The sequence below is a fragment of the Anneissia japonica genome, unplaced genomic scaffold (genome assembly GCF_011630105.1).
Source record: "Anneissia japonica isolate Jap-2015-1 unplaced genomic scaffold, ASM1163010v1 scaffold287714_len2871179_cov188, whole genome shotgun sequence".
Lineage (NCBI taxonomy): Eukaryota > Metazoa > Echinodermata > Crinoidea > Comatulida > Comatulidae > Anneissia > Anneissia japonica.
In genome coordinates, this window is record NW_022755542.1 from 2,189,452 (window position 1) to 2,214,374 (window position 24,923).

At 34.9% G+C, this 24,923-nt stretch overlaps 1 protein-coding gene across 1 annotated transcript in view; it reads left to right on the top strand.

The window, feature by feature from the left end:
* The window catches only part of LOC117123658, a 33,222-nt gene extending 9,935 nt beyond the window's left edge, over window positions 1–23,287 (top strand). The window contains exons 2-11 of the mRNA XM_033269657.1: window positions 1,449–6,108; window positions 7,781–8,481; window positions 9,500–9,668; window positions 10,691–10,856; window positions 11,568–12,623; window positions 15,155–15,314; window positions 16,014–16,188; window positions 17,668–17,731; window positions 18,323–18,422; window positions 18,813–23,287. Of these exons, the coding sequence (XP_033125548.1) occupies window positions 1,449–6,108; window positions 7,781–8,481; window positions 9,500–9,668; window positions 10,691–10,856; window positions 11,568–12,623; window positions 15,155–15,314; window positions 16,014–16,188; window positions 17,668–17,731; window positions 18,323–18,422; window positions 18,813–18,863 (7,302 nt within the window). The 3' untranslated portion in view covers window positions 18,864–23,287. The remainder of the gene's footprint in view (window positions 1–1,448; window positions 6,109–7,780; window positions 8,482–9,499; window positions 9,669–10,690; window positions 10,857–11,567; window positions 12,624–15,154; window positions 15,315–16,013; window positions 16,189–17,667; window positions 17,732–18,322; window positions 18,423–18,812) is intronic.
* Window positions 23,288–24,923: the final 1,636 nt, after the last annotated feature.

Sequence of the window (24,923 nt, forward strand, 5' to 3'; positions counted from 1 at the left end):
GGCGTAGAACAATCGTATTGCATACAAAAAAAAATCCAAGCACCGTGTCTACAGCCAATCAGCGCTCTTCTTTTAATAAGTGAACCCCTGGTTTCCGGGTTATTCTGTACAGGTATTTACATGATGCCACAAGCACATGGCGTTACTCGCCCTGTTGCGGCGCCTGTGGGGCTATGTTTCTTCGTAAGCTAGAAGATAAGTCATTATATTATTGCCTGAGAAAGAGAGAATAAAGTTTGTAAACACATTAACAAGTATGTATAGTACTGCACATTTATGATCGTTATTTTGAATTTCCTCGAGCGCAAGTTGGAGTTTTGGTTCCAATCCAACAAAATTCCAGTCCAGTCCAGGCCTAGCCTAGCCTAGCCTAGCCCAGCCTAGCATATCGGTAGTGTAAATACATAGAAATTTCACACAACTCCGATTTTACGTACGAATGATTTTTACGAATGGCTCTGGGCCTGTCCCATATGTAAATGAGGGGTTCTACTGTACTGACAAGCTCAAAAAATAGCAATGTGCTGATTAGCTGCTGCAAATTAATGAGAAACTCTAAGGAAAATAATGTATGTAAATGTTTGATCCAATAGAGGAAGGTTGAGAGATGCAAAAGGCCTTTCAATTTTATTGAGTTTATAAACAAAAACAAAAAAAGAAAGAAAGAAAAAAAAACATTAGTACAGGTATACAGACTGCTATCCGTGGATTAGCAAATAAAATAAAAATAAATTTAAAAACTTTGTTGTAATTTGCATGGTAACAGATACCGATAAGATTATATTTTCCTGTGGCTTACATGCAAACTAATAGAAACTAGTAAAAAGCAAGCTAGGACTATTAGTGATAGCATCGATTTTGCACCTTGTTGAAGTTGACTAATCGTCCTGTGATGCCCATTTTAGTAACTAAAAGCTCTGTGACTTCATGATGTCTACACCACTGGCTTCCCTTGTTGAAGAGCAATGTTTGTGTTTTGTAATTCTCCAAAGACTATTTGCAACTGACATGGTTAAAAATGTACAGCATGAGTTGTACAGTACTTTAGTTTGTCAGTGTTTCCTGCACGTCAATATAATTGTGGACAATGCAGTTGGATAGTTTGATGTTGTCGTCTGTCATACTGAGACAGCCATGTGCACTGGTGTTAATACAGTATTTTGTCATACATTGCAAAAGAAATCTGATAAGGTTTTGACTTGTAGACAGATATTTTGATGCTGTGTATACATATGGATATGTTTCTGTTAAGCCCTGTCCAGACTATCAAATTTTATTTGACAAAACACATGTGACATGCCTAAATAAGGTCATGATGACATCATATTTGACCCTATTTTAGCACTTATCTATATATGGTCACACATTTTCTTTTTGAACTAATTGTGAATGCACAAATATGATTATGTACTGTTAATTAAATATTTATTTTTATTTTCTCTTTTCAGAGAGATGATTGGTATGAATTGATACCTCAACAGGTTGAGCTCTCATCACCATCAGCTAGTAAGCGCAAAACCACCAGCTCTTCACCGCAGCATCCGACAAAGGAAGCCAGAACATCATCCAGTTGTCACGGATCACAAGTTTCAGATTTCTCCACACTAGAACAAGATGCCATTACATCCGATGGTGGAGTATTCACGCCCTCACCAAACTTTGTCAATGGTGTCATGGGCAGGACACAGTACAGAGACGACAATGACAATCATGTAGAAAGAAATGACAATTTGAAAGATACTTCTTTGGAGTTATCAGATAGTAGTGACTCAGTACAGAAGACAGATGCTCATGAATTCTTTTCAGCTGTGGAACTGGATGCACAAAAAACAAGAGTAGAGCAATATCCATTTGTAGATGATGACGATTTTGTAAGCAGCAGTGAAATTGATATCCCACTGCCAACATCAGAGGATGAATATCTAAGTAGCAGTCACCAAGCTATCAAAGAGGTTGGCACTGATCTGCAGAATCCCAGTGCATTACAAAAAGCCATAGCAAATATTTCGCAGGATTTTGTCAGTGGAAATTTGACTGCTTCAATATCAAATCTGCCACTGGACAGTAGCTTCTCTTCATTAACAAGTCAAGGGAACGATTCAACTGCAAGCAGTACCAATAGCAGCCCTAGAAGGATACCAAAAGGAAAATCAAAATCTGTTTCATCTAAAAACAAAGACAATAAAAGGAAGCTATTGAATGGATATACTGCATCTAGTGACAAATCCTCCTCTGTGTTAAATTCAAAATTAGAAAAAATTTCGAAATCAGAGAGGCCATCAATTCCTGATCATAACAAGAGCTCTCATGTGGAGAGTTTAAGTGGAATATCAATTGAAAAATCTGATGGACAAGTAAAGTTTCTTAAAGATACTAATACGGATTCAAAAAACGAATTTGCATCACATTTTTTACCTCAATCAGAAGTTGATGCCAAAGACACCCACAAGTCTTTTCAAAGTAAACCTACTGCACATGAGGCATCTGCAGATCTAGAAAATGAGACAATATCATACCCTTCGGAGAAATATGATGTGAGCATACTCACTAACTCTGTGGCCTTAATTGATAAAAAACCTATTACAACGTCAACACCTTATGTACAGTTGTCACATAAGCAAACAAAGAAAATGAAAGCTAAACAGGATTCAGAAAAAATTAAATCTGTGAAAAAAACTACAAAGAGCCCAAGGAGTTCTCTAGAATCCTCGAACTCTAGTTTAGCAAGTGAAGGAAGGAAGTCTAAAGTTCGATCCCAATCACCAAAGCAAGTTGCAAGAGCTTTAGATTTGTCTAATTCAAGTGCTTCATCAACCGAAAGTAAAAAAGTGACCGCTAGGTCACAATCACCAAAATATGTTACAAAGCATTCCACATGTTTCAGAGAACGTTCTCAGTCTCCAAAGCAAATTGCAAAAGCTTCAACTTCGAAGCCATCTTTCAGAAGCACATCAGTTGATTCTAAACATTCTTGCACTGTGTCACCAAAGCGAGGATCAAAAAAACCTAAATCTAAAAGTGTTGTCTCTTTAGGAAAGAGCAATGGCTTATCTCAAAGCAACAAAAGTGAATCTAATTTGACTTCTAGTTCGAAGAATAATTCTCTGAGTAGTGAAGAGAATGCAAGTACATCAGCAAGTCATAGCTTAAGTACATCAGAATTTGCATCACAAAATTCATCAAATCAGATGAGTGAAGATTCAATAGGGCCTGCCAAGGAACATGGTTCCCAGGAATCAACCAGAGGGTCCAATATACAACTGCCATTAAACCTTAATACGTTGAAACCTGAAATTGAAAAAGTCTCAGAACAAAATATTCAGTTTAGTTCCAAAGCATCTTCTGTAACTTCTTCAATAAAATTTGGTACTGATTCAAGTCAATCTGCACCAGAGTCAGAAAGTGACTCCAAGACAAAAACTCCAGATTTAAAACCTGTTTCTTCTTATATTCAATATCCATCAGACCTTCAAAGTGAAAATCTTACCAAATCTGCCATCCAAAAGGAATCTGATTTGGAATGTAGCTCAAACACTGCTGGCCAATTAAATGCGACCGATTCTAGACAGCAAGTACTCTCCAGGGAAAATTTGAGTCTTGATATGTATACTCAAAGGGATTCCCTGGCAAGAAAAGTAGCAGAACTTCTTGCTGAAGATTCAAGTCGTAAAGGATTGTCCAGAAAGGATGATAGTGAAAATTCAAGTAAAGCAGGCACACCTGATAGTATAGAAGAGGATCAGAAAGAAAGAGCAATGCGAATACAATATCTCCAGGAGAACGCTCCTAATCAAAAGCAAGAAAAGTCATATCCAGGGTCAGCCTCAAGCTCCTATCATGATGCTCTTAGTGATAATGCTCAGAATTTCCTTCAAAGGCAAACAGAAGGACATAGACCTCTATCCCCTCAGTCAGATACAAGTACTTCCAGCTCTGTGCGTGCTATTATTGATCGTGTCATGACCAAAGGATCCGAGGTTTCTTTTGACCCTCGTTTTTCTCAACAGGGTTCACCTGTTGGTAGTGTAGCCAGTGAACCCTCTGGTAGTGCGACTTCTAGACTCAGACAAAGCCATAGTAGGTCAGATAGATCTGGGTTCTCAGCAATTGACAGGTCAAGACTGCTTTCCTCATCCGCTGGTGGCCGTGGAAGTAGTTCATCATTGATCTGGGATAGTTTTGCTGGACCTTCTGATGCTGTAGCACCACATGTGCCAATTAGTTCCACTATGAGTTCGCAAACTCCATCAATGGGGTTGACACAAACAAGCCAGGAAGCAAAATCAGACACCTTATCTCTGACTGCTGAGTGGCAAGCTAGGAAATCCTCCCAGGTACAAAGAAGTACAAGTAGCGTGAGTGTCAGAAGTAGTGACTCACTAGCAAGTAGGGTCCAGAAACTTTTAGCAACAACTGCATATCTAGATGGAGACACTAGGAAAATGCCTCAAGAGAGTACCAGAAGGGCAAGGATAGACAGTCAGAGTGAGGCTGAAGGTTTTTCACTTGCAAGATCACTCAGTCCTCAATCAGCCAATCACCAAAACCTGCTGTCAGAACATGGGAGAAGTATGTCTACTGATGATCTTACAGGCGCTCAACACCTTGGTTATACACATGCTCAGATGCAGTATCCTGACATGAAAATGTCTAATGTGAGTATGCCAAATGAGGGACATTCTTCTTTACAGTTTGGACCAGATATTAGTCAGAATGTTGGCTCTTATCCATCATTTGAACAAGGTGGTCCTGATGGCATGAGTTCCATGCTGGAAGGTGGTAGAGCACCCTCTAGGGTCTCATCAATTTCTGTTAGTCCAAGAATGTCACCCCATCCAAATGCAGGTCCAATTATGTCTAGGAACAGGCAGGCATCAATAGGCAGTCAAGAAGACCTGGAAGGATTAGTAAATCGTGTTCGAATGATCCTTGGAACTGATGCCCCACAAGAAAGAGTTGAGAGAATCATCAAAGCGGCCCTTCTAGAAGAAGGACGGCAAAGCGCAGAATTAGAACAGTATTATTCAGCACAAAACCTATCAGAATATTCACTGTCAGATCAATTATCTGGTAGTCCTCAGCATTATGGGTCAGATCCACATCTAGCCCAACATCAACTAGCTGGATACCAGCAGTATTCTCAAGGGGCTTCTTCAGGTAGTCATCCAAATTTGAGAAATATTGCTGCCATTAGTCATACAAGAAATCTGATTACAAACCAAATGCAAAGAGCTGCTCAGAACCGGTTTGATCACAGCATTGATATTAGAGGCATGCCAACAGAATATGATAGGCATACTCCACTACAACACCGCTCGAGCCCTCAAGTGCCTCCGTTGCGTATAATGGATGATTGGCAGAGGAGAGAGGCATGGTTAGATCAAGCTGAAAAAGCAGCACAGTCTGACAGGCTTGCTTATGGAATGCTACCAGATAGGACCTCTCCACTATCAAATTCAAGATCTCCTTCTAGAACATCATCATCAATGGCTAGCTCTCCAGATCGATTCTTTGCATTATCACCTCAACAATCGCCTAAGAAACCGTACACTCGTGATTCAGACCCTTATTTTGATTATCATTTGCAAGGTCCACAAGCAAGATTAGCAAGACCTAGAGGGCGGCAGTTTCAAACAATTGCCGCCATGGAAATGAGTAAACAGTATTGTCAACGAGAGAATGACTGGAATGACCCTTATCATTATCAGAACTCTTCAAGGCCAGGGTCAGTTCATGAAGTTCCTAGTAGGCATGCACACTCATTTAGTCTTCCACAACGCCCTGTATCTGCTGGTAACTATGGACCAAGTGCTTTCCATTCTGTTCCTAAAGCACATGGTCTTTCCCGTAGAGCAAATCCGCGTTACCATACTGTGTCGGGAATCGATCCCAATGAGTTGATTAGGCAAACATCTCCATCCATGGCAAATTATCCAGCGAGGATGTCCGAGAGACCTGCAGCGTATGGAACTCCAGTATATGAGCATCTACATCCATATAAGCCACCTGGCAGTGCAGAGGTCATGTACACATATCCTTATGGTAGTGAAGGTGTGGGTGTGTCATCACCAGCACACACTGAAACAACCTTGGAGAGCACACATCCAGGTAAGTCGAGTTAGCACTGACATCATGTGTTTATTTATAAACTTTCTGATACAACATCCAACAACAAGACACCTGCCTATTAAAAGATGGAAATATGTGAATCTAATAAAATATCTACAATTTGAACCTAGAAACTTTATAGAGGGCAGTAGAATGCCTGGCATAAGCCAATATGAAGAAATTCAATTTAAAGCACACCAAATTACTGAACTGAATTTCAATTAAGATTATTCATACTAATTTTAAGATTATGACTCCAATAAGATTCTCTGATTGTTCTTGCAACAAGTTTGTGCAACATAGAATTATATGAAAATGTAAATAATCATAGTGAACTAAAATATTTCAATCTAGATAGGATTCAACTCAATTTGAAAGAATTCACTCCTAGCCAAAAAAGAACAATCATACTGGTATATCCAAAATCGGATCACCCATCTAAAAAATGAAATTATCAGATAGGGAATGAATTGAGTCTACTAAACAGAAATTATTTTGAGTGTTACAAACCAATTACTTAATGATTAGAAATAATTGTTTTTTTTCCGGTTCTTAAAGTATCATCATTTCTTTTATCTTTAATATTTTGTCTTCCTGTGAAGGGGCGCCATGAGCGTTTTCCCTTAAAATGGTACCGACGCTTTACTAGTTTTCATCATTATTATTATTATTATCATTATTAATATTATATATAATTATTATTATGTTCCTCTCCATCTGTTGGTGGCAAAATCCTGGCAATGTCATGTTTAGAAAAGTATTTCCTGTTGAAAAATATGACCCTTTTTTTGTAACACTTGTCAGACTACTGTTATTGTCAATTTCTAGAATATCCTGTCAGGAAGCCAATTTTAGGATTTCAGGAAATCCATTGTTAAAAGTTTTAGTGAATTTGGAAGAATCTGTAGCATCTTTGCCAAAGAGGGGTTAGTTTATAACAATTCTAGTGTTTCAATTCAAAATTTGAGGGTTTGCAGTATGATGTTTTTTATTAAGCATTATTCTAAAATTGTCTGTACAAGTACGAAGCATAGTTTTTAAGAATATTTTCATAAAATTTGATATGAAAAGCCCCATTATCATCTGGTTGTTAAGATTTTGTGAGAAAAACATTAATCATCTTTACTATACCATAATTCAAGGTTTACTCACATATATAAGAACAAGCCTGAGTACATGTTTCCTCTCTTTACAATGTTGGATCCATATCTTTGATGTTCACAAACATTTTAATATGTCAGGGCATATGCATTTATTTGAATTCTAGATTTATAGTACTCTTTCATCTGAACTAACACAGTGATAGAATATAGATCAAAGAAACTGATAAAGAATCCATGTACAAAAGTAGTGCTCTATAGTAAAGCAAATAAAGATAAATTATAAATGTATGAATATGAAACAGCTTCCAGTGTTTGTAAGAGTAAGGCATTGTTTATCATCAAACATGCCTAAATATGGTCATGATGACATCACATGACCATATATACAGTATAGGCACATCATGAGTATATATGGGCATACAAAAGTTTTTTGTCAAAGAAAATTGTTTATAATTTGGACAGAGCTTAACACACTGTTTTTCATGATTGTGACATATTTCAGAATAACATTAACTTTAATCAGCCTCCACATGGAAATGAAAGATGTTTTTGGTTTATTAAAATTATAGGTTCTGATGATGCCCAACCACCTCATTTTCCACGTCACGTCCTTGGGGAAAGACAGGAAGCACATGAAAAGTATCCACCAACCGGGATTTACTCTAGCAGCCATGTTGTTTCGCCAGGATCTCATACTCATAGATTACCTACACCTGATAGTAAAAGCTTAGAACGTCGTGCAAAGCCACTAGCTTGGGATGTTCCAAAAGACACAGACAAGGAGGAACATTCACCACCAGGACAAAGACTGAAAAAGGTTGGTGGCGTAACAACATGGAAGGAGTTGTCTCTCTCCAAATCCAGCTCTGAGGGTGAAGATAAATCTGAAGAAGAGAGTGAACGATCCGGTAAAAAAACACAGATTAAGTCTCCTGGACAGCAGCAAGGGCATCAATTTAGAGAGGTGTCTGGTGGTAGGAAAAGTCGCAGAGAGGAATCACCACATAAACCCAGCACCTTTTTTGTAGACTTTAATGGTCCTGATGTTATGGATCCCATGAGGCATGGTCCCCAGGATCCAGAGTCTGATGCCATGGAGGCGGAAATGGATAGAATACGAAGTAACTTGGAACGTTCCAGAAGTGGGAGACCTCATGAAGCAAGACCAGTGTACCAATCACCTCCCTTCTCTCGTAAAGTTGGTGTGTCGGGTAATGGCCCCACGTTACCCGGTAGCTACTCCAGACAGGTGTTGCAACAGGTAATACAGGTAAGCTGTAATATAGATTTCTTAACTAGGTTTTACTTCAGCACTTTATGTTTGCAGTACTATTCATACTGGGGATGGTTAATACAATCACTGTTTCTGGGGGAAAACTGCATATGTGGCAAAGACAAGCCAAACCAGTCACTCGTCGCAAAAATCGATTTTGAGTTATTAATACAGTGTTAGAGAGTAGATGGTAAAAAAATCATTCAAATCAGACATTTCCTTATGAAGTTACAAGCGTTTAAACATAGAGTTGTTTAAAGAACAATATGAGAAATCAGCCTTCAAAGTTTATGATTTCAGGCATTTTTCATGCAGAAACGATCATTAAATCCTTAAAAAGTGTTGTTTTAACGTTAAAAATGGGGAAAATAACAGCATAGAATGATGTGTAGATATGTAAAGGTTAGTTTAGTATAATAAAATAGATTTTTATAATTTGACATTCCAGCATATTTTGGCCATTTTCTCTGAAACACGATTTGCGACGAGTGACTGGTTTGGCTTGCCTTTGCCAAATATCATGGTGACCTTCTGTATTATGGATAAATTTAGACCAGATCAAAAATAGATAGAAATAATATCCTAAATTCAATAATATAATCATTCATAGGACTATTAAAATATAGATTATATTTCTTGTCATTGCTTCCTAAATGGCCAATTGCTATTTTTAGCTTTTTATTTGAAGTTGTATGGATGTACGTTGTTTAATTTAGCTTCAAATTCTTAAGAGAATTTTCAAGTTTCAAAAATTCAGTATACAAATATATAGTTAAATACCACCTTCATTGTAGGTTTTTGCTATTATGTTATATTATAATATTATTATTGCTGATGCTGCCTGTTTTTATTTCTTATTTCTGTTGTTATTTTTAACATTTTTATTGTTGTTATTATGAGCATGTTTTTATACAATGCTTTCTGTAATTTCCAAAATTACTCATTAGCTATTATCACACTGTAATATTCTATTAGCTTGTAGGTAGCTAAAGTGATATTAATATTTGAATTGCAGCAAGAGAACTCGTCAGACAATCATGAGTATGCCCAGGCATGGGATGATTATCAGAGGTCGAAGGTTAAGGACCAGAAGGAGCTTGATCAACATCAAATAAACCGATTGGCTAATTTAATACAGAACCCAGTGCAATACTACTCTACAAGGACATCAACTTCAACTCCAGGTAATAATAATAATAATGATGTTATTTAAAATTTTTCATCCATTCATATGACTGGTCACTTACAGAGGCAAGCGATGCTCAATAGAAGTTTTGGGAGTGGTTGTTTTAATAAGACACAAGAAAAAATTCTGAGGCAGAGGATTTGAACCAGGACTCTGTAATAGGAAGGCAAGCTTCTAACTACCAAACCACATGCAGTTCCACACAAACAATAATTAATAATTTTATTTTTGTCATGAACTATTACTATTATGATTAAATTAATAGTAATAATATCAACAATAATTATATTATTGATATCTTTAATAATATATTTTTGTTTTCATTTCTTCTGACAAATTTTAAAAACCATATGTGAAATATAGTACAAACATTTGCAAAAAGGTAAGCTAATAAATATAAATCCAATAATGCATTCACAGACCAAGAGGTAACAAGAGGGCAAAAATCACTGTCATCCAAGGAGATGCACTACTACGTTAACATTTTTTGTGTTATAAATATAAAAAATTAAAAAACTAATTTATATAATGCTAATTCCAAAATGTGATCAAAAGTGTTAGCAATTAGTGAAAACAAATGGCTAGTAAATTTGTACAGTATATGTAAAGTGGGCTGAGCTCGCAGCTTGTGACGTTATCACTTTCCAGTGGGATTCAGTGACTTGAAAAAACAGCAGCATATATAATAGTCATGCCTAGACTGGGATAATGTTAATTAATTGAAAGAAGGCTAGCCTAGGCTACCAATGCCTACTGTGAGTTTTTTCTTCTACCAACACACAGTGTTTACCAGCTGGCTCGTTATTTTTACTGGTAAAATTGAAGGCTAAACGGCTTCAGGAGAACACTGTGATATATAAATTTATATTTGAAGGAAGAAAGATTTGTTTTGTTATGAGGAACTGCTGATGAGTTCCATAATGCTGTGTAAAATAAGCATACAAGTTGTTTACTGGTTTGAGGAAATTTCATCGTTTCATTGTGAAAGTGTTTACATCAATTGTCAATAAAATTTTACAGGGTCCTCTATCATAGGTGAAATATCTGATGATGCATCCAGTATTAGTTCGACGGGAAGCATTCCACGGAGGAGAAAAAAGTGGCGCAAGGACACAAAGTTCACTCCGAAACAGCAATCACCTGATGAGGCGGATAGAAACATTGCAGAAGATTTGCAGCATAAAATGTTAGTGGCATAAATTTTGTCAACAGATTTCCGTGGTTAAAAATGTTAAACTTTGTTTATTAAATGGTAAACGTCTTTTGTCTGATATTGTTATTTGAATATTAATTTGTTATAGTTTTCAGTCAAATATATCAATTACTAAACTCTAAGACAAACAAAATCATACTCTTAAACAAAGATATTGATATAAATTATTTTTAAATATTTAGTTTGTATAATATTTGTAACATAAAATGAAATTTTGTTTTCTATATCTGTGAAGTTTTCTCATTGTACATTTAAATGTTTATTATTTTCTTTGTACATGTATTGCTAAAAGTCAAACTTCTTTCACCATCATACAAGTATTTTAATACTTTGAATAGTATTCTTTTAACACAATTTTTAAAGCATATATTTTGTATTTATACCAAATTATTCTCATATATTAATAATAATATTAAATAAATTATTATTGATTCTAATGAACACATATCTTGAATTTTGTAGACATTCATTTATTATATTTAAATTTTAAAGATAATATTTATGATAATAATGAACAATTATTTAAAAAATAACATTCATTGACAAGATATTTCAAAGCCTTTTGACATATAAGATATAGTAAAAAGTTATAGATAGTTCCACTGTAGTTATAAATTGTATAATTAATAAGAACAATTTTTTGATATAAATTTTCATTTTAACCTAACTTGCTGTCATTTTCAGAGTTGAAGAAGAGGAGAATGATGAAACAAACAGCTCATCAAGTGACGAAACAAAACCGGGACATAAAAAAGTTGACCAACCAAGCAATGACAGTTTCAAAGCACCCAGCTCTCCAAGCGACAACAAATATGATGATATCCTAAAAGAAACAACGCTTTCTGATTTAAGTGTGGACTCGGAAAAACTGTATCGGATGCTTGGACCGAAGGGTGTAGAAAAACTCAGTTCAAAATTGACGAAGTTGCAGCAGAGGATTGAGATTCAAAAGGAACATCACAAGCGTAGGACAACCGGAAAGAAAGTGCCTCTTGCAGTTATAGGTCCAACAAGTTCCTCAGAATCCGAAGTCTCTAACATTATGTCAACAGATTCATCTCTTTATGCCTCAGAGTTACACCGCGTTTCCGAGGGTCATGAGCATGTAGGGAGGCGAGCTTTACGCACTCACCTAGACAGGTTTCACAGGATGCCTGAGAGGAGCAGCAGCGTGGAATCGGAGCCAATGTACCGTTCTAGGGCCTACCGACAGAAATTAGGTGGTGATGACAGTACCGATGGTCTGACCAGTGATGTCACTTCTGATGCTCAAGCGGCATGCTCTTGTCAACCGACTTCGAAACCACGTAGATCACAATCGTTACATGACAGAACTTCCCGAGGTAAAGCACAGGATCTTAGAAAGCGCGACGAAAGTCCAGGCTACGATAGAGTTTCTGATACTGATGATCATATGTTTCATAAACCTTCCCGCCCTGCCCCACGTGCCAGAGATAAGAATCTGGATTCCTCTGGATCAATTCCCGCAAAAAGGCCTATGAAAGGTACGTCATTCACGGTTGATCTTGGTCTTCAAACCGATGCAAGTATACAAGATGCTGCAAGAAGAAGGAAAGACAAATCAAAAGACAAAGAAAACCAAAGAGAACCTAGAGGAAAAGATAGAGAACCTGGGGCAAAACCAAAAACTAGAACATCAAAAACAGGTGAAAAAGTAAAGAAGTCAAAAATTTATACACCTGAATCGCCAGATGATAGCAGGAAGAAAGAAAAACCAAAGTAAGTACCCTTTAAATTTGTTTTGTTTCTACAAATGCTATCAAGAGTAAATACTTTACTCAATATAATACAGTATATACAATACAAAGCCCAAACAGTTGGTCAATTTGAAAGAGTGGGGTCATCAATTGCCTGTTGGGGAGTTTTAATTATTTTGCCAACAGTACTGTATAACCAACAGCAAATGTTCTAAACAATGTTGATGCTATACTAAGGTTCATTATATGGCTTAGAGAGGTGGGGGAAGGGCAGTCGTAAAGAATTTTCTGAACTGAACCCTAGAATATGGATTGGGCAGCTAAATCACCACATGTGGCCCAAGAGAATTTTTTTGAAGAAATAAATTAAAGAACCTATGTGCGTCCTGCCTACTTTCTTCTGATAGTAAACACCTTGTTACGGCCTGATACCAATCATCTATAAAAGTAATATTAAAGTTGAGGATAAAATTGATATAAAAGCAGTTCATGATGGTTTTTGTGCCTGCAGCCCGATCGATTGGGGGTGGGGGTGGAGGGCATAGACATTAGCTATCACCTCACTAGTAAGTTCTAAGAGTAAATCTGGTTGGAGGAATGATGCGATGAGTCATAAGCTAAAGATAAAAAATGAACAGGTTCCCAAAAGAAGCCTATGACATACAGTATGCTGGGAGCCTATTTTTACAAGTACACTGAAAATGTCAAGTGTACATATCTACGTGTATGGCCCTTGGTGTTAAATATAATTCATGTCAGCCCTCTGACCGATTTTGTGTTCCCACATCTGTTATAAAATATTTTATATATATATTATTATAGAACAGCATTATTATCTAAAAATAGTCATGTAAACAATGTAATGTAAAGCGTGTGTGCCTGAAAATTGATGCAATAATAATTTTTCCCCCACACCTGTAAAAAATCAATATACTAATAACAGTTCTGCTCAGCCAAGTACTGTGTTTTTCCAAAGAAAACATGCAGTTAACAACTATCCTACTACAAAGCCAACACACAAGTTGTTAAATATTGGCTAGACAATAAGGGGAAAAATTGATTTGCCCTTTATAGTATCTTGCGACCTTATCTAACTAATATATGTATTAGATTGCTAGACATTCAGAAGATTGTGTTGATAAAGTTTGAAGCTGACTAAGTATGTGACTTATATATTTTCTTGTGTGCTTAGTTTTAAGGTAAAGGTTAATGATGGCCAATGACCTTTCAGAGAAAAAGAAATTTTATAATATGATGAGTCAATATCTTGGGATATTAATACACCTTTATATATATTGTTGTTTTTTTTGTTGTTATTAATATTATTATTAATATTGTTTATTTTTATTTCATAATGCCAATTGTTTGTTTTATTGTCCTGGAAATGTTTATAGTGGATGTTTTTTCTGGTTTTTCTGATAGTTGGAATAGGAGAACGTTTTTGATGATCCTATCTTTTGTTATTGTGGAAATTTATCCACTGGCAGCATATTCGAATACAGCTACTAGGTCTATTTAGCTTCTGAACTCTCCAAGTCTCCATTGCGGCCTAGCCTACTTTGTCTCTCATACGTCTGTCTTCTTAAGCAATAAGTCTTTATTCCTACACGTCGCTGTTAATTTCCTGCATGGACATCTGGGATGAGTTTACCGTGGCTTTGATGCTATCAGTTAACATAAATTATCCTCACCAATCAGATGCATTATGGGTTGGTTATGAATCACTTGGCGGGACACCAATAGAATTCTGTGCCCAAAGTTCAGCTACAATATATGTAAATTTCCATTCAGATAATTATCAACTGTATTTACCTTCTCAGTAATAGGCTGTTGTGGTATAATATTTCTGGAAAATTACAAGTCTAACAAGTAACTGTATTTAAGTGACTCTCCAAAGCTGGTGAGGAAAGATATAATATAGAATAAGACTCATAAAATATATCAGATTTTTTTTATTAAATACTATCAAATCACTTTCAACAGGTTTATATGTCAACATAATATTTACTAGAATTCTTTTTCATGTTTTAAAAATTATGTTAAAATGATGTAATAATAATTCACAGTACAAGTTAATCACAGATGAATAGGTGCACTGTAGATTATTGAGTATCTCAAACATATATGCAGTCTGAGAGTGAATTAATATTTAAGTTTAAGATTGTTGGTTTCCAGTTAAAAGGGTTCTATCCACATAAAATTCAGCAAGGGATTTTCCCTAAATTTAGGATACATTATTGCATGATGAATCCAAACAATGTATTGAGGGCGCTAGTTATATTTCGTTATGGTAATTCAATCAATGCATTTTCCAGATGACTAAGCACATAGAAAAAAGAAATTATAAAGACCAGTCTTTTGGATTGTTTATAAAGTGAAAACAAAATTTCATAACTTAATGACAAACAAAAGAGTATAAGAGACTTATAGTGCACAAAGACACTAGCCCACAACTCTAACATAAATTGTTATTGTATCTCATACATATTCATGCTCATTATAATAAGTAATTAATGAGATCCAGTAAACAAAGTACTTGTTGTTTCTGTCTAGACCAAGTTCACCACCAAAGCCAGTTGAGAAGCCAGTTGGCTGGTTCCAGCCATTCAGTAACAAGATGTCATGGGTACAGGAACCAACCAAGAAAGAACCAGATGAGAAAGTACCTGGAAAATCTGAAGCTCCAGATCCATTGGCTAAGGTTAGCCTCAAGGTACGGATGTAAAGGAAAATAGCATTGAAAACATTTCACAATATAATTATCACATATTAATACTTTAAATGCATTATTAATGATAATACTCATCATAGTCAACATGGTCTTCTTCATCATCATCATCTTCATAATCAATATCATCATCATCTTCACCATCATCACCAAGTCTAGAAGAAGACTTATTTCCAGTGGGGTCCTTCTGGTGGTGATTGGACAGTACACCGGGAGACAATTCCCTACTCTTTTCCGAAGAGTGTGCTGCGTTCTTTAATGTGCACATGGCCCATAAATACACATGTGACCAACAGCTTAAACATCTCATCCGAAAGACGGTGCTCTATTGTAACTTGTATTTCAGCCCTCCAGCTGAAACACAAGCAGGGACAGTGATGGGAATTGAACCGGTGACCTAGAGATCTCCATGGTTCAGCGCACACACAGTGGCTACCACCAGATTAGCCGACTGAGCTATGCTGCTCTCTAATGGTAGCTGGCCTGTTGGTGTTATGCTCAATGGAGACTGTACTGATTTCCGGGAAGTGAAAGTGCAGTAGTCATTATAATTGACTACACCACTTTTTTTTTGTGCCATTTCCAAGAGATGAGATAATGTCTTTTTCTTCGGATAACTTATGATGGTACAATATATACAGTATAAAAGATAATCAACCAGATTGTTTAATGAACTATTTACAGGAAGCCTTTGAAATGCACAAGCTAAACTTTATCTCCAAGTCCAAGGAACGTGTAAAAAAGGTTAAACTAGCTGCAGAAGAACGGCATATACAGGAACAGTATGAAAAAGAACGGCTGAAAATATTCCAGGAAGAAAAACCAAAACAAGCAAACCCTCATGCACATCCACTAAGTGGTGAGTTGTTATACAAATAACGAATGTTTATGAGTGCAATTGGAAGAATATTTTCATGAGTTGAAAGATTGACTGTTGTTCTATTATAAGTGAGACTTGTATAAGAATATAATATATGATTTTTATTTTTATTTAATACAATAATTGAGTTTTCTGCATTTCATTAATATCGTCTTCTACAATGATAGTTAATTGTTCCATTCCAGAAGAAAATGTCCAAAAGGAATCAAAATCTAATTCTTGCCCAGTCAAGAAACCCAGGTGATTTTATAGAGATATATCAAATTAGATAAATGGTGAAAGTAGTCTATGGTGATGGATTTTTTAAAGAGTAAATTCATTCCAACCCTTTCATTGCTTAACGGTGTAAAAGTGTTTGTGCATAACCATTACGGACATGGATCCTGTAGTGAGTGTGAGGGTATTGGTTTTTCTTCAGTTCTAAATATTATTTTTTTGGATATATGCTATAGTACCTTATGTTATATTTTGTATTTTTATAATATGGGAGTAGTTTATTTTATATTTTGGTTTTTGTATAAATTATTCAATTTCATGCTTTTTATAAACATTTTTAGAGGTAATTTACTAATCTTAAAAGCTTTATTTTGCTTTCTGTTATAATAACTTTACTCTCTGACAATTAATGTTTAATACGCTATGCATACAACATTATGAAGATCAAAGTGTAAAATTGCAAGCAAACAATTAAATTACCCATAGCTCTATATTTAGGTGTGATTTTAAAATGCAGTTTAATATGGACAAAGGATCACAAAGACAAACTATATTGTTGTAAAATGTTTAAATATTTAGGAAATAAATTAAAATTTAACTCAATTATGTAAAGATTAGTATGTCTTTGTCTAGGCCTGAAGTGGGAAAGCACCTCTCAAGACTACTGTATAGCTGGCATAAGAAGGCTAGGTGGAGAAATCTCCTACACTTTATAGTTTCTAGATGTGTTTGTCAAAACAAATAATTGTGTGGGTTCCCTTATCAATACTTTTCAACATAAAAGAATGTAATACTAAGTTTTTTCTTTTCCAACTAAGTGTATTATAATAAATATTAAAGAAAGAGTATACCAAAGTTACTGTCTTGTGATTTACTTGTATATTCTTAACTAACTGAACAAAACATTTTTTTGTTTGCTATATTATTTTTGCCATTTTTTGGTGATGGTTAAAGGGATTTAAATATCTTTGAACAAAATTTGATCATAATAATAAACAGGGTGACTTCTTGGATCATATAATTTGTTATTATTAACAAATATTTTGCTCCCTGTCTCCTTTTTTTTTTTGGTGACATGAAACAAGAAAACCATTTCTCAAGACTACAAAGTTGAAAGTCATTGTTCTGCAAATATAATGCAAGAAGTCAACTTTTTCTTTTTATACTTGTTTAAATATATCCTTTATTGAAATGTCTGATTTTACATCATCTTATGTCGCTTGTGTTTTGTTTTTTCAACAGAGCAACTTCACTCGCCAAAACGAAGAACAATGTCAAGGAAAGAAATGAAAGCACAGACAGAAAAGTAAGCTTTATCATTTTGTTTTATTATTTATTACCAAATACTTCGAAACAATGTTAATCTTTTATATTATTTTGATAGAAGACATTTCTATAATACTGTACAATATTACTCCTGTTATTGGTGTGATAAAAATAAATAAAATAAATACTAAAAAAAACTAAATAAATACTAAATAAATACTGAGGCCCTGGCTATGGCTTCTTTGAGCCCTTCACCCTGGTGCGGAGGGTCCTTAGTTTTATAGAGCCCAGCAGTGGCGAATATCAAGGGGGGGGGGTGTTGCACGGGGGCGCATGCCCCTCAAGATATTACTGGAAAATCATGGTCAAGTAGTTAAAAGTCGCCACCGACAATTAGAAGACGGCGTTACCCTGTCCAGCGCTCACATGGACCGTCGTATGAGTGCCCGGCTTTACGGTCTGCTACATGGCTATAACCAGTGAGAGCTCATAGTTGTCACATCGCTGGATCCTACATTGTTTTATTGACCGGCAAGCTGACCATTCTTAGATAACCCAGCTTACATTGTTGATGGGCTGTGCAGAATTTCATACTATGTTTCAACCATTATTTTTTTGTTTCGTTCTTAAGAATATACAGCAATCTACCAGAAGTAAAAAAAAAAATCGAGGTCGAAAAACGTTCCCAGGCCAACCAAACCAACAGACTGAGAGCACAACTTTATAAGAAGGTACAGCACTTATTTAATAAAATGATATCATAAATTAATACATAGTTATAAATGTGTTTTCTTTGATTGTTGAATTAAAGCGTATGTGACCTGAGATGTGGGTGAATTTGTTTACATTATATTTTGGTGGTTGTTGTTATTGTTGCTGCTGCTGCTGTTGTTATTGCTGCTGCTGTTGTTGTATTGCTAGTAATTGTAATTGTAATATATCTTTCTAAACTCCTCATTGTGTATGTAATTCATAAAGAAGTATGTTTTTTCTGGGTATTGTTGAGCTTTATTTTAATTGTTCATATTAATCATGATACACTGATAATTAAAATACTGTCTTCCCATTTTAATAAAGATTTATTTTAATTGATTTTTAACCAAAAGTGTGTTATTCTCCAGAGACTAATGGAACGGTTGAAGGGTCGACCATGGACTGGTCCAAGTCTTTGAGATTTAGTTGTGGCGGTCTGCTACTGATCATGTGAAGAAGTGGTTGAACCTTGACCAGCAAAGAGGAACCAATTTCAGCATCACTTGCTGAAGAACCAAGGGTTGCCATTATTAAGAAGAGTTTTTGCATATCAGGAAGAGTGATAGAGTTGACAAGGTTTACTCATATGAAAGTTCAATTGTCAGTGTAGTATTTGTACGGTCAAATGTCAGGAAGACTACAAGTCATTGAGGTTCAAATGTCAAAAAGTAAAATGCTAGCAAAGTTCATATGTCAGAAACTTCATATTGCAACATTATTCATACTGCATGTTTGAAAAAAGGTCAGGCCAACAGGGGAATACTGTATGCCAATGTTTGTACAAATATGCAAATAGTGAAATATGTTACACAAGAGCACCTCATAGTGGTGCCTAGAGCGACATCATAATTCATGTTAACTAGTAGTTACCATTTTCTGAATCTATTCTGACATAAGGTTAGTACAGTATGCTCATTCCGAGAATGTTATAATGTGGATACAAGATAACTGAATAAGGTTCTGTATGTTTCAATTTATGATAAATACTCCAGTAAATAAGTCGATCTTGAATTTTATATCTAGTATTATAATTACATGAATACATTACAAATGAATTATATGGATATGTAGTCTGAAGGTAATGTATTTTGCTGATAAAATTAACAGCATTAAGCCCCATTAAAGTGATGAAATTATTACAAGCATGCATCACTTTTGTCAAAAACTCAATATAATTTTTGTTTTTTGTTTTTGTTTTGTTTTTGTTTTTTTTGGATGGGGTTTATATATATTTATTTAATTTATATGTTCTGTCTTTTTGGCTTCCATTGCCTATACTAGCATTTAGTTTTGTCATGGGAAAAAGTATTCTATTGTTTTGAAAGCTGAACTAAATAAGATTTGACAAAAGTGGTGCATACTTTATTAGCCAATGCAATGTACATGCTATGCTAATACATCAAATTATTGTCCGATACTGACCATCAGATTGGCTTTTGTGAACATTTTCTTTTTAAGAAAATTTGTTGTTCGTCTTCACTTTCTAAAGGTGGTAATCCAATCGTTTTTTGTGGGGCCTTAGTGCTGTCATGTAGACAGTTAATTTATATTTACAATAAATTAAGGTCATTAAAAAAAACTACAGTGTAAACAAAGATGGATTACTGTATTCCTCCAGTGACTGCGGTAAATTTAAAGAGATGTTGCATAAGAATTTAAGTAGGTTTTTTGAAGTATATTGTATGAAAAAGTCTGTATGCATTTCAGGGTGCTTATTAAGGTTTGTTGTCTGTAATTGTTTGTTTGCATAATTGGAGGAATTGCTTGAAGAAAATGATGATTATCTAATAGTTATTTAAATAATTTTGGATTTAGAAAATAATGTCATTATCTGTAGCATTTTTAAGCTGCAAGTTTTAGGCATGAATGTATTTCAAAAGTTTTGATTTCCACGGCCAAAGATAAAACCTTTCTGATATGAATGCTGTTCATTTTCTACTTATCACTATTTTGTTTGTTACTGTTTTTCAGTAATTGTGAAATAAAATAGATTCTGAAAGAAAAATTAATTATTTTATGGAATTCTTTTATAAAATAATATAAAAATATATATCTGTGCTTCTGGTGTATTCAAGAGCACAATTTACTATATAATCTGTTGTCATACAGGATATTTGTATTCACAAAATTTAAACAAAATTTAATCTCTTCATATTCATTAAGTACAAGACTTAATATTAAGACTTAGTATTTATTTTCATTATTAATACATTAAAGTATCTCTTTATTTATGATGTGTCCCCAGTTTCATAATTAAACTGTAACAACCCCTTAATGTAAGATTCTAAGGCATCTGTTGGTTATATTAATTAACTGGAGAAGCATTGTTTAGAGCTAAATATTAATGGATGAGTAACATATCTTTGAAGAATGGACCTAATAGATAACAATATTCAAATATACAATGATGGTTTAAAAATAGACACTGTTAAGATATCCTGTTGTTAAAGCGAATATTATGCAACTGTCAAAATGAAAACATATTTGTCCTATTGAAAGAAGTAGTTACAGTGCCAATAGTACACTTTTGCAATGTAACTAAATAATTCATATCTTATTTAAACTTAGCATGTTTTGCTATCCACAGCAACATTACCAAGTGAACCACCAGCATCATAATTACACTTTCTGCCCTAATGATGGTAATACTTTTAAGTACACTTAGATAAGGTGATGACTGGAAGCTATATGCTAATACTTAAGTTGACTTTTTAAGATCCACATACACTGTATAGAGGCAGTAATGCCAATATAAGCAAGGAACTGAATTACAGTTGAACTTGCCTAAGTCGAATCCAAAATGCCATTGAAATATTGTTCGACTTGGATAAAATTTGACTTACAGATTGTTAATTAATGGAAAACAACAATTTGGCATGTAAAGTAAGATCGACTTAGAAGTTATACGACTTAGGCACAGTCAACTTAGGCAATAATTTAATAAGCCTAACCTAGTTTTTAAGAGGTCTGTGCCAGAATCATATGCTGTTTTTGAAGGTGCTTTGTAGTTTAAAGGCAGTAGGGCTACGCTATATCCAGAGACTAGAATTGGCACCTGTAATAATTGAGCAGTTGGACCACCTGTATGAAGCTACCACGTGCACAGATTTAGCACCTGCTTACTAGCATGGTTTAGACCACCTGTATGGAGCTACCAAGTACTGTACACATATGTAGCACCTGCTTACTGCCTTGCTGATGATGTAGCACCTGCTTACTAACATGTAGATGTGTTGACTCACATGTACGGAGCTACCACATGCACAGGTAGCACCTGCTTACAATCATGCCAATGTAACCACCTGTGCAGTTACACATGCACCGATGTAGCACCTGCTTAATGGCATGCTGACGTCTTAAGAGGGTTTCTGGTTCTATGGTGTCTTGTAGAGAGGTTTACAGTAGACATTCGGCCTGATTACTTTCTGTAAATCAATGATTAGTCAAGCAGTAAATAACCATCTCAGTGGTAGATGGTAGTAAGGAATACTGTACATTTAATTAGCTGGTACAGTGGAATACTGTGGATGGAATCAAACAGCTGTCCTCCAAAATGGTACCAGAATGTTATCAGCTAGTATCTATAGATTCACATTCAGAAGTCATGTCGATAAAGAGGAGTGACCATATGAACTCTAGCACTTGTCAATTGGTGAACCTAGAAGGTACTGGAGAACGAGGGAGTATCTCCTAGATGATGGCATAAAAGACTATGCCCTAGATACTATGGAGTACTTAATAATAAAAAGGTGTGCCTTCCAGATGGCCCTTTCAACTGCTTAGATCATTGCTACAACCTCTCTTTGATGCCATATCAATCTATCTAACATAGAGTTGTGTCTTACTGCAACATCTACAGTAGTAGCTGTGGACTTTGGTAATGTCTGGTAGTTGATTCGTTATGCCATGACACACCATATGCTCCAAGATTGATGTGATTATGGTTCATTTTCCAATATTTAATCAAATACTTTATCAACGTTAACTCATATTCGAGTTAGTCTAGTAGTTTACCAAAAGTGAAAACAGTATACAGTAATAACATTTCTTGATATAGGCCTATGCCCTCATCAGCAAAGTAGTTGTTGGTTCATTGACTTATCCTAACCCTAAAAATAGGCCTACCATTATGTTCTTAACTGTTACTACTTGAACTGACAAAACACTGTGCAATACCTGAATTTGTAATTACTTGTGATTATCGTGTTTTTTTTTTTTCCTGAAATACTGAGCTGATTTTGTAATAAAGATAAACTCACATTCGTAAAATATTCAGTCGACTTGCTCTCGCGATCAGACCACAACTACTTTTTATAAATGATGAAATTAATATTTATTTTTATTGGGTTTTTTTGTTCAAATGCTGAGCTGAGATATGTTAAGTTACTGGTGTTTGCGTACCTCTGTGTATATTTAGAATATTTTTCTATTTTGTTGCCTCTATTGTTTTGTTAATACACACCAGTACTATTTTCTTCTACTGTATAATTTATTGTACTACATTTCTGCTATTATTTTATTTCAGATAGGTTAGTTATGCCATTTACTGTATGTCTATATTTTGTTTAAATGGTATTTAATTGGCACATTTTGCCCACTTGTAAAAAGAAATCGCTTTTGATTTTACCAGAAAAGTTAATCTGACATGTTGTAAATAATATACTTACGGCTTGACTGTACCGAATTATGATAATTGTAAATATTGGTTCAATTTATGCCCTTATTCAGTTTGCCTTTGTATATAAATAGATTGTTAACATTTTACTGTTTTTTGATTTCATAAAAACGGATACTGGTCGTGTGCTGAATGAAATAAACTGAATATACTATGATAAGTTATTAAGTGCTTGAATTGTGAATGTGTAAATTTGTTCATTAGTTATTCAGTTTTCCAAAATTCAAACTGGATTAAAGATATACAGTACCACCCAAACAGATCGAGAATAAAAATTAAGTAAAATTTATAGATTTTTAAAAGTGAAAGTAAATGTTTTGATTTACCAACTTTTAATAGTTTTTAAAAGTTATTAGGCGATTGACAAATTCTTTTTTTGTAAACGCTAGTACGAAACAGAGTACTTACTCCGTTTCTTAATAGCTTAAAAAAAAAAACGAAGCTAAGAGAAAAAGGTTACTAGGCCTATATAGTATATGAAGGAAAGTTTAAAAACATTTGATCAGTTATACCTATAAAATATTCTGTTTTAATATTTGAAAAAGAAAATAACACGAGATAAAAAGCCATTACATCCTTATTCTCAATGGCTTCTGGATTCTCGTTTGTAGTTTGATAAGATTTGGTATTCTATAATTCCGTAAGGTAACTTGTTCTAATTCTTAATTCAGATAAAAATAGCCAATGATCTCAAAACGGAACTCTAAAATTTCAAATACGACCAACGGATATTAGTTCTATGGAAATTCGAAAGTCTCTGAAAATGGTTATTTAAGTAAGGAGATCAAACATCGTATAAAGATGAAAATTAACTTTATCTGAACATTTAACATCCCTACATCTTAGTGGCTGACCCACACAACCGATGACCAGGTTTTTTGAAGCAGACCGTTTTGCTTAGGGAAGTTCTGTTTAGGCCTAAATTTTACTCATAAGCATACACTAGGAAACAAAGAACAGTGTATTCAAAAAATGGAATATAAGCAACACTAATAATCATACAACTAGATATAAGGTCTGTGATACAACCAGTGGAGTTAAAGGGCTTAGTGGTTAAGATGGTTGTCTTATAGTCCTGGGTTCAATTCATATGGCAGCAGCTCCCATGTATCGAGCAGTTTTAGACTCTTTAATACAAAAACTAAACTTTCAATTTGAAGTCATAACTAAACCTGTTTAGAAACAATTAAGATTGATTGTTATTTTTCAATTCTTCATTGCACTGCGAACAATGGCAATACAGTGGCGTAATCAAGATTTAAGAAAGTGGGGTGCTGATCTTGAGTCCAAAGAACGTCAGTGCCACTATGGTTGGCGTTGACGTGAGAAAATATTCAGTATTTTGTACCTCTGGATGCCCAGAAAATGGAAATCAAATTATCTTTTAATTCTTTTTATTTTTGACAAATTGAGTAAAAAAAAATTAAGTATGGGTGCTCGAAAATGGCCCTTGCCTACTTACAATTACTCAAACTACTGTACTATATTCACCTGGGCCCATCATGGTTGTGGGGCGCAGATGAGTAAATTTTAAGAATTTGAGACTTTATAAATAACCGAAAACGGAACTTCTTGGATACATTTACAAATTCTATCATATCTACCTGAGCCCCACCATGGTTTTGGGGCGCAGATGAGTAAGTTGTAAGAATTTGAAACTTTATAAATGCCCGAAAACGGCACTTGGATACTTAAAATTTATGAAAACTACCATCCACTTCAGGTTACCACGATTGAGGCTGAGGCAAGACAATTAAAAAACTGCCATATACCTGAGCCCCCCCACTAGGGTTGGGGGTCAGGC